The sequence below is a fragment of the Pristiophorus japonicus genome, chromosome 3 (genome assembly GCF_044704955.1).
Source record: "Pristiophorus japonicus isolate sPriJap1 chromosome 3, sPriJap1.hap1, whole genome shotgun sequence".
Taxonomy (NCBI): Eukaryota; Metazoa; Chordata; class Chondrichthyes; family Pristiophoridae; genus Pristiophorus; species Pristiophorus japonicus.
This window is the reverse complement of record NC_091979.1, coordinates 104966695-104988074: the sequence shown is the minus strand read 5'-3', so window position 1 is coordinate 104988074 and position 21380 is coordinate 104966695. Positions and strand designations below refer to the sequence as shown.

Below are 21380 nucleotides of genomic sequence, written 5' to 3'. Positions count from 1 at the left end.
AGAATGAAACAGTTAAATCAGAGACCATGGTCCGGAACTTAAAGAAGGGTAACTTTGAAGGTATGAGGCGTGAATTGGCTAAGATAGATTGGCGAATTATACTTAAGGGGTTGACAGTGGATGGGCAATGGCAGACATTTAGAGACCGCATGGATGAACTACAACAATTGTACATCCCTGTCTGGCGTAAAAATAAAAAAGGGAAGGTGGCTCAACCGTGGCTATCAAGGGAAATCAGGGATATTATTAAAGCCAAGGAAGTGGCATACAAATTGGCCAGAAATAGCAGTGAACCCGGGGACTGGGAGAAATTTAGAACTCAGCAGAGAGGACAAAGGGTTTGATTAGGGCAGGGAAAATAGAGTACGAGATGAAGCTTGCAGGGAACATTAAAACGGACTACAAAGGCTTCTATAGATATGTAAAGAGAAAAAGGTTAGTAAAGACAAACGTAGGTACCCTGCAGTCAGAATCAGGGGAAATCATAACGGGGAACAAAGAAATGGCAGACCAATTGAACAAGTACTTTGGTTCGGTTTTCACTAAGGAGGACACAAACAACCTTCCGGATACAAAAGGGGTCAGAGGGTCTCGTAAAAAGGAGGAAATGAGGGAAATCTTTATTAGTCGGGAAATTTTTTTGGGGAAATTGATGGGATTGAATGCCGATAAATCCCCAGGGCCTGATGATCTGCATCCCAGAGTACTTAAGGAGGTGGCCTTGGAAATAGTGGATGCATTGACAGTCATTTTCCAACATTCCATAGATTCTGGATCAGTTCCTATGGAGTGGAGGGTAGCCAATGCAACCCCACTTTTTAAAAAAGGAGGGAGAGAGAAAACAGGGAATTATCGACCGGTCAGCCTGACATCGGTAGAGGGTAAAATGATGGAATCAATTATTAAGGATGTCATAGCAGCGCATTTGGAAAGAGGTGACATGATAGGTCCAAGTCAGCATGGATTTGTGAAAGGGAAATCATGCTTGACAAATCTTCTGGAATTTTTTGAGGATGTTTCCAGTAGAGTGGACAAGGGAGAACCAGTTGATGTGGTGTATTTGGACTTTCAGAAGGCTTTCGACAAGGTCCCACACAAAAGATTAATGTGCAAAGTTAAAGCATATGGGATTGGGGGTAGTGTGCTGACGTGAATAGAGAACTGGTTGTCAGACAGGAAGCAAAGAGTAGGAGTAAATGGGTACTTTTCAGAATGGCAGGCAGTGACTAGTGGGGTGCCGCAAGGTTCTGTGTTGGGGCCCCAGCTGTTTACATTGTACATTAATGATTTAGATGAGGGGATTAAATGTAGTATCTCCAAATTTGCGGAGGACACTAAGTTGGGTTGCAGTGTGAGCTGCGAGGAGGATGCTATGAGGCTGCAGAGTGACTTGGATAGGTTAGGTGAGTGGGCAAATGCATGGCAGATGAAGTATAATGTGGATAAATGTGAGGTTATCCACTTTGGTGGTAAAAACAGAGAGACAGACTATTATCTGAATGGTGACAGATTAGGAAAAGGGGAGGTGCAACGAGACCTGGGTGTCATGGTACATCAATCATTGAAGGTTGGCATGCAGGTACAGCAGGCGGTTAAGAAAGCAAATGGCATGTTGGCCTTCATAGCGAGAGGATTTGAGTACAGGGGCAGGGAGGTGTTACTACAGTTGTACAGGGCCTTGGTGAGGCCACACCTGGAGTACTGTGTACAGTTTTGGTCTCCTAACTTGAGGAAGGACATTCTTGCTATTGAGGGACTGACATATGAAGAAATACTGGATCAACTGGGCTTGTATTCACTGGAGTTCAGAAGAATGAGAGGGGATCTCATAGAAACGTTTAAAATTCTGACTGGTTTAGACAGGTTCAATGCAGGAAGAATGTTCCCAATGTTGGGGAAGTCCAGAACCAGGGGTCACAGTCTAATGATAAGGCGTAAGCCATTAGGACCGAGGTGAGGAGAAACTTCTTCACCCAGAGTGGTGAACCTGTGGAATTCTCTACCACAGAAAGTTGTTGAGGCTAATTCACTAAATATATTCAAAAAGGAGTTAGATGTAGTCCTTACTACTAGGGGGATCAAGAGGGACGGTGAGAAAGCAGGAATGGGGTACTGAAGTTTCATGTTCAGCCATGAACTCATTGAATGGCGGTGCAGGCTCGAAGGGCCGAATGGCCTACCCCTGCACCTATTTTCTATGTTTCTAAAGTGCTGAAGTAGAGGGGCTTAGGCAAGCAATTCCAGACAATAAAGCCGAAGCGAGGGAAGGTTTCACTTGGTAGGCAAAGAGAAGGTGAGGAAGCAGCAGAGGCATTTGAACAGTTGGTCTCTATCTTGGTGAACTCCATTAGCTACTCTTGATTGTTGGAAGTGAGGGTAGAGATAGTTAAGGAGACATTTGATAGTGGAGAAATGATGCGGGAGGTTATCTATGCTCTCCAGGATAACCCTAGAACAATAGGCAGTGAGGCCCAATAGAGCTTGTTGTGGTGCAGCCAGATCTAGTGATGGATACCTAAGCCAGTTGAGCACCAGATATGCTCAAGCTTGTGTCTCTTGGATTTAAGGAAGTGAAGATGCAGCCATATCTGGGCTAGGAGACAGTTGGTTAAAACTGAGCGAGGGACTTGCCTACTTCTTCCCCCCCCCTATCTGACTGACTACAATTTTAAATTACAGGCAGCAAGGACACCCCACATCAAGCTGGCGGGGTCCTCTTTAAATATTCTGATTGGGTCCAATGACATTGTCAGAGCCCAGTCTGCTTTTTAACCTGAGGCAAGAGCAGGGGAGCAGTAGTGGCTTCTCCATCAGGCCAAACCTGCCGAGAGCAGCAGCCAGGTCCAGGAGAGGTAAGTTTGTTTCCTAATTAGCAGGAGAGCTACCCCCCTGCCCCGACCTTCCACTCCCCGCCCCGACCTTTCACTCCCCCACTGCCCCGACCTTTCACTCCCCCACTGCCCCGACCTTTCACTCCCCCTGCCCCGACCTTTCACTACCCCCCTGCCCCGACCTTCCACTCACCCCCCCGCCCCGACCTTTCACTCCCCCCCCGACCTTTCACTCCCCCCCCCGCCCCGACCTTTCACCCCCCCGCCCCGACCTTTCACTCCCCCCGCCCCAACATTTCACTCACCCCCCTGCCCTGACCTCTCACCCCCTGCAAGAGCACCTGCCTTGTAGTGTTCCTCTGGGCCCCTGGTGGCATCCTCCTGCTGTCTGATTTTAACGGCTAGGTGGCTGCCTTCCTGCCAACTTCCCGGCCATTTTGATTGTTATTGAGGCCCGGCTGTTAAAATCGGCCAAGCCTCCCTGCTACCGCGCCCGAACAGTCTAGCTGCTTGCTAGGCCTCGTTCCCACCCAAGATTTAAAATCATGCTAATGTGTTCCTTACTGGAATTTCCGCTGCATGTGATTTTCATCAGTCAGAGGCAGCATACTTATGTCTCCAGGTGTTTTGCATGTATATTCATTTGGATGGCTGATGAATGCTCCTTCTCAGCAGAAGTCAGGAATACTGTATTCGGGTTATTTTTGAATGTGGCATTCATTATTTTAAAATCTTATTTTGCCCATGTGCCATACACCATTTTGTGGCCTCGAATCGAACCGGATATCTGCTGCCAGACCAGTGCTGCTGGGACATAAAAAAGAATTGCCTAGGATGACTAATCTTTTGATTTTTTGACGTTTGTTTTCCCCTTCATCCTGAAAGAGTTGAGCTCCACAGTTTCTCCTCCTTAAAACCCAGTTAAAACAGGAAGCTCAGCATGTGGGGTAACTGTGGATGTAGAACAAGTCTGGTGCTCTGTGGCATTATATTTCGGTTCAACGATGCACTGCACAGGTATGCTGCTTCAGAAGTAGTGCATTTTAAATATTAGTGAACTATCCAGTAGCATGTGCACCATGCAGCGTGCGTGTACATCATCAATTGGAAGTTCAGGGATGTTGCCATTATGGAATATGCATATTTTATTGTAAACACCATCTTGTAAATTGTCTGCACCCAAATCTGTCTCCCATTCTCTGAAATCGCTATTGTCTGAGGCTGAAATTGCCCTCCTCCTTGAGGTCCATTACCGCCTCTAAGAGGTGTGTGGATAGGCCTCACTGACGGGGCAGACAGATGGGCTGAGCCATCCTAAATTGTCCCTGGGCCGGGAGTGGCGGGAACCGGTTTCCGTGCCACCCGTGCTGCTACCCCGTCGCTCAGTGCTACTAACAGCTTTCCCCTGCAGGATGCTGTGTGTGCCTGGATGGCGTGTCCACCATAAGGAAGGGAGGGCGCGCTGCCGGAGCCTCCATTTTATTTTAATTGTCGGCCGACTCCGAGGTCGGCTCGACAGTGGTGACCACGGGTTCGGCCGGACCGTCAACAGCAGCCCCGCACCGCCTCTTGGGTACCTGGTCGCTGGCCTGGCCTGGCCCAGTGGACCTAACTAAACCCCATGCAGAGCTCGCAGCGGCCCTTCCCTTTTACTGAAGGACAGAGACATTGTGATGCGTCAGTGTGACGCGGCACTTCCGTCCCACAGCTGACCCGAACACCGCCCGGAGATTAAAGTATTTTTAAAGTCCTCAAAATCCACATCGATTGGGGCGGAGAAAAATCTTCAGAAACAGTCGGTGTGCCTACTTTCAGTGGGGGGGCAATTTCAGCCCTCAAATCTCCTGCTTAACCATGTTGGAATTTTACACATAGGCAAGTGTTACCAGATGTGCATTTCTCCTTTCCCCATGGTATCCATCCTTGCGTTGTAAATGGAAAAAATAATTTACCCTCTTCTAATAATATCATCTTGTAGTAATAAAACTGCTGCTGCCAGAGTTAAGTGTTTGATAGACTATGAAAAACAATTTAGCTTCGGGGATAAAAGTTTACTTACACTGGTGGCTATTAAGAGACTACAGGTAAAAATTAATTGTGCTCTAACCCCCACTGGATGCAGATCTACATTTATCTTGGGTATTGGCAATAAAGATCAGCTCACATTAAGATCTATTTAGAGACTATGAGTAAAATTAGCTTTAGAGTCACAATCCCAGTGGATAAAACTATCCTACATTCAAATATTTTGACTTGAAGTACTATATGCTTTAAACTGTAGTCAATGGAAATGTTGTTTTCTACTGTGTAGGTTTAAAGAAAGAAAGGGCAGAGGCAGTTACAGTCAAGAAACCTCCTTCCTCACAACTCTTTAATGTATTTTTTATTAAGTGTCAGCTGTGGCTCAGTGGGCAGCACACTTGGCTCTGAGTCAGAAGATTGTGGGTTCAAGTCCCACTCCAGGGACTTGAGCTGACTTGGCCCACTCCAAGAACTTGAGCGCAAAGTCTAAGTTGCCACTCCAGTGTAGTGCTGAGGGAGTGCTGCACTCTTGGAGGTGTCGTCTTTTGGATGAGATGTTAAACCGAGGCCCCGTCTGCCCTCTCAGGTGGACGTAAAAGATCCCATGGCACTATTTTGAAGAAGTTCGGCGAGTTATTCCCGGTGTCCTGGCCAATATTTATCCCTCAATCAACATAACAAAAACAGATTATCTGGTCATTATCACATTACTGTTTGTGGGAGATTGCTGTGTGCAAATTGGCCTCCGCATTTCCCACATTACCACAGTGACTACACTCCCAAAGTACTTAATTGGCTGTAAAGTGTGTTAGGATGTCCGGTAGTCGTGAAAGGCCTATATAAATGCAAGTCTTTCTTTCTTTTTAAGTTGAAGATTTCATATCATGCTGGATAGGAGTTACTTCTATCTCTTTACTGCAATATTGCCACAATGAAAGCAGTTAAGGGCAGCTTTTAAGTGCTGCAACATGTGCACAGGTTACTGGCAGCGAATGTTATCTTTTTAAGGGAGACCCATGGCAGACACCACTGGAGAACATAGTGTGGTAATTTTGCATTTTCTACCAAATTATATTTTTCTTCCGCATTCTGGTTTAGTGCTGGGAGGGAGCTGGGTAACTTGCATTTATATTTGTCTGTCAAATTAGGAATTTCTCAGCCAAAACTCCTTAAATTCAGAAAGGTGTGAGGGTTTACAATCCCAATATGACACCTTTTTGGAAAATCTGATTGAATTGGCTCCTGTGCCTTGTTCAATGTGATGTGAACATTTTCTACTGTCAAGACTGCCCCTCTTCCCTCAGCTGCAGATATTAATCTAGTCAGTATAATTAAAGCAAAATTTTTAAAATTATGCATCAGCAAAACAGTGAAGTTCCTGGACAAAATAAACATTTTGTAGGGAGAAACTTGTGGGGAAAAGCTCATTCTTTCAGTTATTGTGTTATCAATTAAAGTATTTCATTTCAAGACCAGACCACAGCTGGTCTCCAGTCGTCTTGGTCAATCCTTGCCACTGGACCAAGACCTAGCTTTGTCAAGCCCGTGTGGTGGCTGGTGTGCAACGGCCACCACACGTTAAAAAATCCACGCACAGGCATCTTCCACCCTTCAACATGTAGTTCGGGATCTGGTATATTAGGCCCTTCATTGAAACACCTGTGAACTCATCCTTTTTTGGCGTGGAAGCAAGTCATCCTCGTTTCGAGGGACCGTCTATGATGATGATGACTTTCAGGAACTTTGGGCTCAATTTTTCCCAGTGATTTGCGCCATTTTTTTGGCCTAAATTTTAAAAATCCATGTTTCCCCAAAGATTGTGCGCCAGCGTAACTCAGTTAGTTACAATGTTTTTAGGTTGGTTTTTTTTGTAACCTGATGTCGGCGCCAGTTTTTCACATTTATGCAAGTTTGGTCAACTTACATTTCTCCGAGGACGGCACATGTGACCACTCCCAAAAAACCTTCTGGGCACTTAAGAAAAATCACGCACATTAAAAAATCGGCACAGAAAGACGCCATTGTTTTTAGGCAACATTTTGGAGGGAGTCAAGAACACATATGCATCATGAAGCTGAATTTTTTCCAACTGAAAACACAGAAAATGGAAGTTTCAAGGAATTATTTAATTTTGGATTTAAAAAAAAATGTCATGTCTCACCGAACGTCTCCAAACCGGGCTTGAGGGTCGAGCGTCGGCTGGCAGAATCGATCACTTGCCCGGACACAGGGGTTCTGGTCTCGACTTCAAAAGAAGCCTGGGGGGGTTGGTGGGGGGCTGTGGAAGCTGAATTGAAGGCATGAGAAGCCTTACACCTTGCAGCAAGCAGCCTCAAATAAAGCCCAGGGTGGGGGGAGAGGTGGTGGTGTTTCCCAATCTAAGCAAGCCTTTATTTTGCGCATGCAGACCTGGGTGTGGTCCATACTAGGGCGTCGACCTTGGGGGGGGGGGGGGGGGGAAGAGAGAGAGAGAGAGAGAGAGAGAGAGAACAAAAAAGCTTGTCCTGCCTGCTGTTTTGAGCTTCTTGCAAACGTACAATTTAATCATGGGGGCAATATTTACAATGCCATACCTCGTGCAAGCCTTCTGCACGATGGTGCTTCAGAGGAGACAGTTGATTCAAAGTCATTGCATGAGGAACCTCAGAGCACGTAGGATGATGGGCAGGAGCCCTTACCCTTGTCGGGTATATTGAGACAGGCGTTCATACCTGCACCTGAGTGATGCAGACTGTGTCAGAAGACTGCGTTTCCATAAAGAAGCTGTAACCGACATCTGTGAGTTTGTAAAAACAGACCTGCAACCTAGAAGCATCAGGAGGATTGCTTTGTCAGTTGAAGTGAAGGTTACAGCTGCACTTTCATTCTATGCATCTGGATCGTTCCAGGCCACAACTGGGGATATGTGCTCTATTTCTCAACATGCAACATATTTCTGCATTCGGCAGGTGATTGCTGCACTGTATGCCCGGAGGAATGACTACATAAAGTTCCCCATGACTGCCCAGGCAATGAGAGAAAGGGCTGTGGGCTTCTCCAGGATTGCTGGCTTCCAAAGGTACAGGGCTGCATTGATTATACCCACATCACCTTGCGAGCACCTTTTGGAGGATTCCGAGATGTACAGAAACAGAAAAGGCTTCCACTCCGTTAATATGCAGCTCGTGTGTGACGACATACATCGCATCATGTCAGTTGATGCAAGATACCATGGGAGCACCCATGATGCGTTCACCCTACGTGAGAGCGTTATATCTGCCATGTTTCAGCAGCAGCCAGAAGGACAGAGCTGGCTTGTGGGAGACAAAGGGTACAGCCTTGCCACCTGGCTCATGACGCCCCTATGCGTAACCTGGATGGAAGCTGACTGGAAATACAACATGTGACACATTGCGATGCGCAGTATCATGGAGAGGACCATTGGAATTTTGAAGCAACGTTTCCGATGCCTGGACCATTCTCGAGGCTACTAGCAAAACGCTACTGAGATTGTCGGTCAGTTCACTGTTGTGTGCTGCATACTGCATAACTTAGCCATCATGGAGCAGCAGCAACTGGTAGTAGAAGACCTACCTGAGGTGAGAGTGGCTGATAATGATGAGGAAGATGCAGGTGGCGAGGAGAAGGAGGACGAGGAAGCCGTGCAACTAACTGAACCCGGAGCACGACGGCGGAGGAGAGCAGGCCATCTTTAACGATTGCTCGAGCCTTGCGCCAGTAGCTCATCCATGAACGCTTTGCTGCCTGAAGGCTCAGTGGCAACTATTCCAAATGGACCATGTTTACTGTTTGGACCTGTTCTGTAATGTTGTGTTGTGTTAATGGAACAAATAATGGAAATTATTCAGTTCTAATTTAAAATATATTTTATTCAAAAGTTTAACATTTGTTTGTACTTAACTTAACTTTAATCAAAATATGCTTGTATCAAACGTTAAAGTTTTCAGTTAAGATCACTTACAAATTCTAAGATCACTTAAAAACTTTAAGATCACTTACAAACTTTTAAACATGTAAATTAACATAACTTACAAAAACAATTTAATTTGAGAACAGTTACAACAGTAACAACGATAATAATAACAACTACAGCAAAGAAAGGCTGCACCCATCTCTCCTCCACCTTATTCTAAGACCGCCCGCTGCGCTTGCTCTTGCTGACTCTACCCTTGCCCGCAGGCGGTGGCGCAGTGTTTCTCGGGTTGGTACCAAGCTTATTCTTTCGAACATCTCTGGTAATGCATTAATGGGGGGTGGGGGCAGGCGGTAATGTAGAAGGCCCAGCTTTAGTCTTTTCACAGACTGGTCTGGGGATTGGAGTGGGAGTGGCAGTTGATTCTGTCAATGGGCGCGGGGTCTGGGCGTGTTCCCTTATTGTAGCAGCTAACTCCGACATTACCTCCCTTATGTGCCCTGACAGTGTCTCAACTACCTCTAACATTCCCTTCCTCATGTTCGCTGACAATGTCTCACTTACCTGTGACATTCCCTCCCTCATGTGCACCGACATTGTATCCGCTGCCCAAGATATTCCCTCCGTCATGTTCCCGGACAGTGTTCCCATTTCTCGTGAGAGTGTTGTTACTTCTCCCGACAGTCCCGATATCTCATCACCCACCCCGCTGATGGTGTCCAGGAGTGATCGGGTAAGGTCAATGCTCTCTGCATTCATTGCCATTCATCTGAACCATATCTGTTCGATCCTGCACCTCAGTAGAGCGCTGTCGAGCTCTCCTTCCCCTCCTCACCCTGGGAGTGCCTCGCTGCACCCGACTGGCATCCCCAGCCTCGGACTGTGGGAAACCATGGACTGTCCCAGCAATACTCGTACCACTCAGGAAAGGGGCTGGCACCTCAATGGGCGGCACCTGCACCTCCAAAGTGAGTATAACAGGGGGGGCTTCATCCATCACCTCCCCCCCATGCTTTTGGTCCAGAAGGTGGGATTGGATGATGTTCTCCTCTTCAGGCTTGTCCACGTCTGAATCTTCTTCTGCATCGTCAGGGTTGGCCTCAAGTTCAGCAAAATATAACAGAACAGACAAATGATTAGCAGCAGAGGAGGGGGCAGGGTGGGTGGCATGAGTAGGCACACACTGCGCAGGCAGCAGGCTGATTTGAAGGACATTGTATCAACCGAAGCGTAGCTGACGGAGACATCCTCACGAAGCATGGCTAGCCCGCGCAGTACTTAACATTTAGGAAAGCCAGACTGTGGAATTTGCAGGACTTACACTCTCCCTTGAGTGTGGGCCCAGCTTGTGCAGTGGTGGTTGCTTTTCTCCAGGCAGGACCCATCAAAACGGCGACCCTGTCTTCCACGGGTGTCAGTGGCTGCAGATTTGCCGGGCCTCCTCCTGTTCGAGTTCTTTCCCTTTTTGTTGTGTGCCACCTTCCTCTGCAAAGATGAAAATTAACTTTTTAGATAGGGTGTCTTTCTGCTGGGTGGGACATATACAGAGGTCACATTTACAATCGCAATTCCATTGAATAAAGGAAAATATTATTTACACTAACTACTTGACCAAGGTCCTGCCACTTCTTTTTGCACTGGCCTCCAGACCTCGGGGTGGTCACCATTGCACAGTAATCTTCTGCAAGTTGGTTCCAACATTTCTTCATTTCTTTTGGTGAAACTTTTATGTGACCTTCAGCTCATGCCATCTGGCCTCAATTACAGTAACCAGTGCCTCCACTTCATCCTGTGAGAAATTCTTGGTCCTTGAGCTGCATTGCATCTTGTATTGCAGCTCCAATTTTTCGAATGAGTATTAAAGTTCTCACACACAACTGGCTCTTTAAAAATTGCCGAATGCAGACCGGGAGCTGTACAGGGCATGCGCGCCCATAACATTCATGTCAAAAATTTCCTTTTTTTTTCGCAGATGTGCAGAAGGTGGGGCATCGTTTTTTCGGTGCAGATATTAGGCTCCACTCCCTGAAGCTAAAGGACAGGCTGCGTGGCACCAATTTCAAAAAATAGAACGGGGAAACTTGCTACTTATTTTTTTGAAGTAGTTGGGGCCCAAAAAGAAACGGGCGTATCTCTTGCAACACACCAAAAAACGACATTGGGGAAAATTGAGCCCATTATCCCTTGACATAGGAATCTGTTATCTTGGATCTAACCATTTTGGTTGCGCTGACTCTCATGATAGTATATGGAACTATGCTGGAATTTACACTTCTTGTATACATCACTGAAGCAGCTCCTGATGTAAACAGAAATTTGAAACTCAGTGTTGCAAAGGTTATCAAATTGAAGGTAATTAAAAAAAACGTTAGAGCATTTTATGCTGAAAGTGCTCCTCGTCTTTGATTTTCCTTTTACAATGTTTTGGCTGTATCAGAGATGGGGTACTGTATCGTACCATACTGTACTTACTAGCAACTCTCCGAGTTATATATCTTGTTTGGAAGACTTGGCTGAGATGAGCTGTTTTGACTTGGCTTATTACAGTAGGTTTTCTAAAGCTATTAACAATGTTTATGTGGTCCTTCTGTGCATTTTCTTTCTCCACAGTTGGGTGAGGGAGTTTTTGAATGAAGAGAATCAAGGTCTAGATATATTGGTGGAATACCTTTCATTTGCACAGTACGCAGTTACGTAAGTGCCCTTTCTGATTACTAGCCAGCAAACTGGATGTATGTGAACCTTTCACTCCAGAACTGGGAAAGATCCCAGCAAAAATAAAGTTCTTTATTTCTTTTAAAGCCTTATCTTTTTTCTTTTGTGTGGAAATAAATTCCACATGACAGCACTTGTTTATTAAACGCTGATAAACATTGGCACAAAGCTTCGAAAAGTTGTTAGTTTTCCAGGAATTAGTAAGCACAAGTAATTACTTTAATGAAAATGCTTTTCCAAAAAAGTGAACCCTTCTTTCAAGAGAGAGAGATAGGCAGCTGCCATGTTCCAAAAGTGTTTTGTGTCTGAAATAGTAATTCTATGTAGCTCAGAACTTTTTACAGGCTGTGCTCAATGATCTCTGATTAATTAGAAACATATACTAAACACTACACATGGGAATCTACGCAGGGAGGCAGAGGAAAGTAAAAAGGGGGCAGAAGCAAAAGGGAGGAAGGAGAAAAACAAGAGTGGAGGGCAGAGAAATCAAGGGAAAAAATCAAAAAGGGCTACATTACAACATAATTCTAAAAGGACAAAGTATGTTAAAAAAACAAACCTGAAGGCTCTGAGTCTCAATGCGAGGAGCATTCGTAATAAGGTGGATGAATTAATTGCACACATAGCTGTTAACGGGTATGATGTAATTGGGATTACGGAGACATGGCTCCAGGGTAACCAAGGCTGGAAACTCAACATCCAGGGGTATTCAATATTCAGGAAGGATAGACAGGAAGGAAAGGGAAGTGGGGTAGCTTTACTGGTTAAAGAGGAGATTAATGCAATAGTAAGGAAGGACATTAGCTTGGATGATGTGGATTCTATATGGGTAGAGTTGCAAAACACCAAAGGGCAGAAAACGTTAGTGGGAGTTGTGTACAGACCACCAAACAGTAGTGGTGAGGTTGGGGATGGCATCAAACAGGAAATTAGGGATACGTGCAATAAGAGTACAGCAGTTATTATGGGTGACTTTAATCTACATATAGATTGGGCTAACCAAACTGGTAGCAGTACTGTGGAGGGTGATTTCCTGGAGTGTATAAGGGATGGTTTTCCAGACCAATATGTCGAGGAACCAACTAGAGAGCAGGCCATCCTAGATTGGGTCTTGTGTAATGAGAGAGGATTAATTAGCAATCTGGTCGTGTGAGGCTCCTTGGGGAAGAGCGATCATAATATGATAGAATTCTTCATTAAGATGGAGAGTGACACAGTTAATTCAGAGACTAGGGTCCTGAACTTAAAGAAAGGTAACTTTGATGGTATGAGACGTGAATTGGCTAGGATAGACTGGTGAATGATACTTGAAGGGCTGACGGTGGATAGTCAATAGCAGACATTTAAAGATCACATGGATGAACTACAACAATTGTACATCCCTGTCTGGCGTAAAAATAAAACGGGGAAGGTGGCTCAACTGTGGCTAACAAGGGAAATTAGGGATAGTGTTAAATCCAAGGAAGAGGCATATAAATTGGCCAGAAAAAGCAGCAAACCTGAGGACTGAGAAATTTAGAATCCAGCAGAGGAGGACAAAGGGTTTAATTAGGAGGGGGAAAATAGAGTACGAGAGTAAGCTTGCAGGGAACATAGCAACTGACTGCAAAAGCTTCTATAGATATGTGAAGAGAAAAAGATTACTGAAGTCTAATGTAGGTCCCTTGCAGTCAGAATCAGGTGAATTCATAATGGGGAACAAGGAAATGGCAGACCAATTGAACAAATACTTTGGTCCTGTCGTCACTAAGGAAGACACGAATAACCTCCCGAAAATAATAGGGGACCGAGGATCTAGCGAGAAGGAGGAACTGAAGGAAATCCTTATTAGTCAGGAAATTGTGTTCGGGAAATTGATGGGATTGAAGGCGATAAATCCCCAGGGTCTGATCGTCTGCATCCCAGAATACTTAAGGAAGTGGCCCTAGAAATAGTGGATGCATTAGTGGTAATTTTCCAACATTCTATAGACTCTGGATCAGTTCCTATGGATTGGAGGGTAGCTAATGTAACCCCACTTTTTTAAAAAAAGAAGGGAGGGAGAAAACAGGGAATTATAGACTGGTTAGCCTGACATCGGTAGTGGGGAAAATGTTGGAATCAATTATTAAGGATATAATAACAGCGCTTTTGGAAAGCAGTGACAGGATCGGTCCAAGTCAGCATGGATTTATGAAAGAGAAATCATACTTGACAAATCTGCTAGAATTTTTTTGAGGATGTAACTAATAGAGTGGACAAGGGAGAACCAGTGGATGTGGTGTATTTGGACTTTCAAAAGGCTTTTGACAAGGTTCCACACAAGAGATTGATGTGCAGAATTAAAGCACATGGTATTGGGCGTAATGTATTGACGTGGATAGAGGACTGGTGGCAGACAGGAAGCAAAGAGTAGGAATAAACGGGTCCTTTTCAGAATGGCAGGCAGTGACTAGTGGGGCACCGCAAGGTTCAGTGCTGGGACCCCAGCTATTTACAATATACATTAATGATTTAGACGAAGGAATTGAATGTATTATCTCCAAGTTTGCAGATGACACTATGAGCTGTGAGGAGGATGCTAAAAGGCTGCAGGGTGACTTGAACAGGTTAGGTGAGTGGGCAAATGCATGGCAGATGCAGTATAATGTAGATAAATGTGAGATTATCCACTTTGGTGGCCAAAACAGGAAGGCAGAATATTATCTGAATGGTGACAGATTAGGAAAATTGGAAGTGCAACGAGACCTGAGTGTCATGGCACATCAGTCATTGAAAGTTGGCATGCAGGTACAGCAGGCGGTGAAGAAGGCAAATGGCATGTTGGCCTTCATAGCGAGAGGATTTGAATATAGGAGCAGGGAGACCTTACTGCAGTTGTACAGGGCCTTGGTGAAGCCACACCTTGAATATTGTATACAGTTTTGGTCTCCTAATCTGAGGAAGGACATTCTTGCTATTGAGGGAGTGCAGCGAAGGTTCACCAGACTGATTCCCGGGATGGCAGGACTGACATTTGAAGAAAGACTGGATCGACTAGGCTTATATTCACTGGAATTTAGAAGAATGAGTGGGGATCTCATAGAAACATATACAATTCTGACGGGACTGGACCGGTTAGATGCAGGAAGAATGTTCCCGATGTTGGGGAAGTCCAGAACCAGGGGTCACAGTCTAAGGATAAGGGGTAAGCCATTTAGGATCGAGATGAGGAGAAACTTCTTCACTCAGAAAATTGTGAACCTGTGGAATTCTTTACCACAGAAAGTTGTTGAGGCCAGTTCGTTAGATATATTCAAAAGGGAGTTAGATGTGGCCCTTACGGCTAAAGGGATCAAGGAGTATGGAGAGAAAGCAGGAATGGGGTACTGAAGTTGCATGATCAGCCATGATCATATTGAATGGTGGTGCAGGCTCGAAGGGCCGAATGGTCTACTCCTGCACCTATTTTCTATGTTTCTATATTTCTATGACATGTTTAACCTTACTTTTTGACTGATGAATGTGGTTTTATCTAATTGCTTAACTTGCCTTCAGATTTGATTTTGAAAGTGTGGAAAATAATGTGGAGAATGCAGTGGACAAATCCAAACCTTGGAGCCGGTCCATTGAGGATTTACATCGAAGTAGTAATCTGCCATCACCAGTTGGCAACAGTTTGGCCCGGTCTTCCAGACATTCAACATTACGGTAGGCTGATGACAGAAAACTTCCAATAATTCAGCAAAAGTAGCAAAGAAGTTGATCATAATGTGATTTTCTGTTTTCGTAAAAACAGGCTTGTTATTAGCCTTGTATAATATAATCTTTAAAAGGTGTCTTTCTGGTTGGGTGGCATGGGGGGTCAAGCTCAGCTTTTCCCTTCCCTAGTCTAATCCTAAAGATACAGGAGCCGAAATTGCCCACCGCCTGAAACGAGGCGCACCTACTGTTTCTGATGTGCTCCGTCCGTCCCAATGCATGGGGCGGCCAATCAGGAGAAATTTAGCACTTTGTGCTTTTTTTTGAAACGGGGCGGAAGTGGCCTCATCATCAGGGCAGAAGTGGAGGCGGGGCGGAGTGGCCGACACTGCAAATCATCAGCGTCGCGCTGATGACGTCATCACGCTGGCATGTCCCAACGGCCCTCCCCATCAATTAAAGGGGAGCACCGCTGCAAACTCTGCAGCCACTTTAGTGGCAAACACTGGGCCACCAGGGAGGATTCCGGCTGGGCCAGTGGCCTGGCACCCAAGAGGGGATGCCAGGCTGCCAGCTGGCGGCCCGGGCGAAACTGTTGCCGTAATTGTCGGCCCGACCTGGCAGTCGGCCAATTAAAAAAAATAAAATAAAAATAACGTTGTCGCCAGCAGCGCCACTTCCCCTTTAAGGGCGGCCATGCCGCCAAGCCGCAGAAAGGGCACCGACAGCAAAAGCTGTCAGTGGCACCGACTGGCGATGGTGGCGCTTCCGCGGGGCAATTCCGGAAAGGGGCAAGTTCCCGTGGAGCAATTTTGGGAAGGTGTCGCCGTCGGTTGGTAAGAGGTCACCACGGCAGGAAAATGGGAGGGGCTGTCCCCTATACCGCTCCAAACCTGAGGACGGGCAACTTTTAAAATGGCGGCCCCTCCACAGAGACTCAGCGGCCAGTCCGCACCGACCCGTGGCCACTGTTTGCAGGCAGCCACTGGCCTTGTAGAAAGGGGCAATTCTGGCCCCGCAGCCTCCCACTTCTGGCCAGGTAGTCTGAGGGAGATGGGAAAGTATTGCTCTGGGAGAAATCAGTTCCCACTATAATAAAGCATGTCACTGGTCGGCTTTGTGAGATGAGCCCTGCCAACCAAGGAGAATAGTGCAGAGCTGGATACTAACTTTGAAATAAAATGGGGGAAAAATTTAGCAAAAGCAAAAAAGGACACTGCTTATAATATTTACAACAATAATGGTTCATTGTGAGTATTCTTACTGCAAATCAATATGAACCATTTAATAGCACAGTGCATAACAGGATCTCCGCTGCTAATTCCAATAAATTCTAGAAACAGTGGTCCTCGTCTTCTCATATTCACACAATTTCTCTTGAAACCGTACTTATCCATGTCCGAGATCATTGCTAAATATAAACTATGATGGACGTTGGGACGATCAGTACTGGATGAACATACAATGTGACTGCGGCACAAGGCTTGCCAAGAACTCCAAACCAATCACGTGATTATCACGTCAGCTAAGAAATGGTTTGTGTCCATCTACCAGTCACTGCAGTAATTTATTTTTAAGTAGCAGTTAAAATCTACAGTATGATCCTTGAATAGGATCATTGTTCTAGGATGAATAGAAAAATTCATCCTGGAATTCTAGCACAGCCATCACTGACACATGAGACATTGCAATTTTAATTGTTAAGGTGACAGCTCAAGAAACACAGATCCATTTGGAACCTTTTTTTCACTGATTATATTTATTGGTGTTGTGGGGCCCGGTTTTACAATTTACATTGGGTTTTTTTCCTTTTGCATTGCCAATTAATGTATGTAAATTTCACTTTATGATTAAATAGGGTGTTATTATTTTTCCATTGCTTTAACTTCTGTTAATTTTTAAATTTTTATTTGCCCTGCAACTTTTCTTTTCCCTTCTAATTTTCTCCTTTCCTCCCTGAAAAGTCCTGACTCGTGCTGAGATGTGATTCCATGGGCGGGGCAGTGTGTTGCACTTTGCCCCAGTGGCTATTCACAAGCCACAAATTTTGGAGAGTCTACCAGCTTGTTGCAAAGATAATGAGAGCTAAATTTAGCAGAATGAATGCCGGGAGCCATCACTATAAGAGTCATCAAAAAATTAAATAGGGAAATCAGAAATAAAAATTTTAACCAGAGAGTGGTGAGAATGTGGAACTTGCTAGTAGTTGAGGCGAATAGTATAGCTGTATTTAAGGGGAAGCTAGGTAAGCATATGAGGGATCAGGGAATAGAGGTTTTGTTAGATGAGGAAGGATGAGAGGAGTCTTGAGTAGAGCATAATGCCGGCATGGACTGATTGGGATGAATGGCCTGTTTCTTTTTGTGCTGTATATTCTATGTAATTCTATGTAAACCTGCAGCTAAAGAGTAGTGGCTTGTAAAGTCAGTGAGAAGGAATTATATAGAATGTATTGAAACATCTCCCCTTTTCACCTGTTAATGTATTCATTAAGCTGTTCACAGTGTTAACCAAAAGACCAATCCTAAATAGGCTTGGTGTGTATAACACTATTATGCAGGAGGGTGAACCAGCCTTTGGGAGTTTGGGAGCAGTCAATTCATGGGTGACTATTTTTTCACTTCCTAATTCATGAAACTGCCCTGCACTGTAAATAACTCAAATTTGTGAGCAGCAGGTATCAAATTGCAGTATGAAATTTCAGGGCTGCGGCTCTTACCATGCACACGTTATTAAACAGTGTCTGTTTGAGAGTACATTCTAATGGTGCAAAACCACTGGAAGGGTCAGATGATGGTGGAAACTACAGCAGTGATATGGGGATATTATCAGAGTTAAAGAACCACAATGAACCAAAATGCATTGGCTCATTCTAGGATTACGCCAGTAAACCACAGGAGTGTTCCTTTTGTCTGTTTTGGTTTTCTTCATAAATAATTCATTGCACTTCTGTTTCCTGTATTGAATGACCTACCTAAAACATGCCCATCTATCCACATGCATAGCAATATCAGGCCGTGCTTCTCCAGGCTCCTAAAGAAAACACAATATACATTAGTGAGACACTAAATATATACTACAAATGACAGATATATTTATCTGACTTCCACAGTTAATGGTTTGTGCCGCTGTGTGTAGCATATTTGTAAAGTGTTAACAATTTTTTTAATAATTGCTATAAAACTGAGTTTTGAAGTTTGTAATATGTAATGTGAAATGAAGCTGGAAAAATCTTGTGTGAAGTGAAGTGTTTTTGTCTAATTCATGATGTAAACATTCATCTATAATGATTTATCAGTATTTTTTGAACTAATTAGAACTTCCCCAAAACTACTTTTACAATTTTTAAAAATGTAGTTGAAATAGTTCACAGCCATAGATAAGGTTTGACACATTGCACACAGCTATGGATATAAAGAATGAGGCCATTTTATTATCTCCATTTTATTACTCTTTGCCTTTAGCATTTTAATTGATGCTTCAAAAAGCAATCAGTCGGTAGTACTCTCGCCTCTGAGGCAGAAGATTGTGGGTTCAAGTCCCACTCCAGAGACTTGAGCATATAATCCCAGGTTGACACTTCAGCACCCCCTCAGAATATCACCTATTGGATGAGATATTATACTAAGGCTCCGTCTGCCATCTCAGGTGGATGTAAAAGATCCCATGGACTATTTGAAGAAGAGCTGAGGAGCTCCCCTGTATCTTGTCCAATATTTATCCCTCAACCAATATTACTTAAAAAAAAAAAAAGATTATCTGCTCATTATCTCATTGCTGTTTGAGGAACCTTGCTGTGCATAAATTGGTTACCACATTTCCCTACTTTAAAACAGTGACAGTATTTCAAAAAGTAATTAATTAACTAGTAAGCGTTTTGAGCTGACCAAGGTTATGAAAGATGCAAATCCTTTTTTTTTAAAAGAGACAAATTATTAAATCTATGTTATGGTCCAGTGTGTTTGCTTTTTTGTAATTGGGGGATCTGCTCAATTGGTATACAGCTTATTTAAAGAAGACAGCATTTGCTGCCAAAAGTCTATGCTATTTTAAATTCAAATCTTTGTCAAACAAAATGGCAAGACCTAAGTAAAATTTAGTTAACATATGATTTTACATTTTTCTGATCCTCCTAACTCATGCTTGCTGTCATTCTCCTTTGTCCTTCATACGCCCTCCTTCACCTGAGTAAATGTAGTACGAGAATGCTGACACTCATGTTTATCAGAGGTGTCTTGTTTATTGTGAACTGCCCCTTCTAACTGACTAGGAACCGACTGAATTCTGTTGTGGCGGTGGTGAATCCAAGAGTTAGAAAGGCCCCAGATCATAAAACAAAATAATTGAATTGAGCACATCAAGTGCTATGATATGGGGACAGCATGTCCAACATTTATATCACAGAATTTTTCTGTTAGAACCAAAGAAGTTTACAATTCAGAAGGAGACCATTCGGCCCATCTTATCTGTGCCAAATCTTTGCCAGGGCAATCCACAAATAATCCTGGTGCCTTACCCTCTCCCTATATCTCTTGGATCACCACTGGAAGTATCAGAACAGCACTGAAAGGTCGGACATTTTTATTTATTCCCAATTGTTGAATAGGGCAAGACTTCCACAATATTAAAAAAAAATTCTCCGGATGTGGGTGTCGCTAGCAAGCCCAGCATTTATTGGCTGTCCCTATTTGCTCGTGATGGTGCAGGTGGGTGGTCCTCTTGAACCACTGCAGTCGTGTGATAAAGATACTCCAACAATGCTGTTGGGTAGGAAGTTTCAGGATTTCGACCCAGCAACAATAAAGGAATGGCGCTATGTGTCCAAGTCAGGATTGTGTATGACTTAGAGATGAGGTTGGAGGTTATGGTCTTCCCATACACCTGCTGCCCTTGTCATTTTCAGTAATGGAGTTTTGGGGGAAGACGGTGGGAGCATGGGGAGGGATATCCTGTTCATTGATAAATAATAATGCAGCTGTTTCACTAGTTGGCAATAGGAATATGTAGAAGAACAACATCTTTATCAGTGCTTCTTTAAAGACTGCAGTTTCTCCAGTTAGAAAAGCCGGATTAGATTATTCTGTTCAGAATAATTATCCACTAATGAGCCAGAAGTGCAAATGCTTTCTGCTTATCTTAACCCTCTGTGTTTGCGAGTACATACGAGCAGGCATATATTTTTCTCTCAATTGTAATAATTTACTAAAAGAAAATAAAGTCTTGCATTTATATAGCACCTTTCATAACCTCAGGACATCCCAAAGTGGTTTACAGCCAATGAGGTACTTTTGGAGTGTACCTGTCACTGTTATAATGTAGAAAACATGGCAGCCAATTTACGCACCACAAGCAGCAATATGATAATGATCAGATAATCTGTTTTGTTGTGTTGATTGTGGAACACCGCGGATAACTCCCCTGCTCTTCGAAATAGTGCCATGGGATCTTTTATGTCCATTTGAGAGAGCAGACAGAGCTACGGTTTAACATCTCATCCGAAATACAGCACACTCAACAGCACAGTACTCCCTCAGCACTGCACTGGAGTGTCAGCTTAGATTTTTGTGCTTAAGTCTCTGGAGTGGGACTTGTACCTACAATCTTTTGACTCAGAGGTGAGAGTGCTACCCACTGAGCCACACTAAGGAAGTTGCAGTTGGTTATATTGCCTTGTATCATGAGCCTTTATCTCATTTTATTGTGGCCTGAACACCTACAGATATGAAAGAACTTCCTGAGTACTATAATAATGAAGCCATGCGGCTTCTTTCTGTCTGAATCCTGAAAGTACAATGTTATGTAAAAGGTTTTCAAACCTTATTGACTTATTTGATATAGTGCTTGTATGTAGATTCCATGGTTTTTGTCTATATTGGTTTCCAGTGGTGTGCACTGTTTCAACGACCTGTTTTACGTATTTTTGCATTATCCATCTATAGGTGTAACACTTTACCAAGCAGAAGGACGCTGAAGAATTCTAGATTAGTGAGCAAAAAGGATGACGTTCATGTCTGCATCATGTGCTTGCGTGCAATCATGAACTACCAGGTACATGGTACAAGCTTTCCCTTGTTTCTATACTCTAGTCCTTTGTCCTTCCGTTCCTGAAAAATACAAAGGTTTAAATGTGCCAATGTGCTTGTTCGCTGTAAAGTAAAGCTTCTACTTCAATTACTTAAAATAGTGGCCTTGCTCCATCTACCATTTAGATCTGAATTGTTCATAAGACTAAATCTAAT

At 44.0% G+C, this 21380-nt stretch overlaps 1 protein-coding gene across 8 annotated transcripts in view; it reads left to right on the top strand.

Annotated features, from left to right (window-relative positions):
* Positions 1 to 21380, top strand: part of LOC139259816 (formin-like protein 2) — a 425278-nt gene that overhangs the window by 323709 nt on the left and 80189 nt on the right. For all 8 annotated transcript variants that reach the window (XM_070875639.1, XM_070875635.1, XM_070875637.1 and 5 more), the window contains exons 5-7: positions 11377 to 11460; positions 14998 to 15150; positions 21081 to 21189. In XM_070875639.1, coding sequence (XP_070731740.1) covers positions 11377 to 11460; positions 14998 to 15150; positions 21081 to 21189 — 346 coding nt within the window. The remainder of the gene's footprint in view (positions 1 to 11376; positions 11461 to 14997; positions 15151 to 21080; positions 21190 to 21380) is intronic.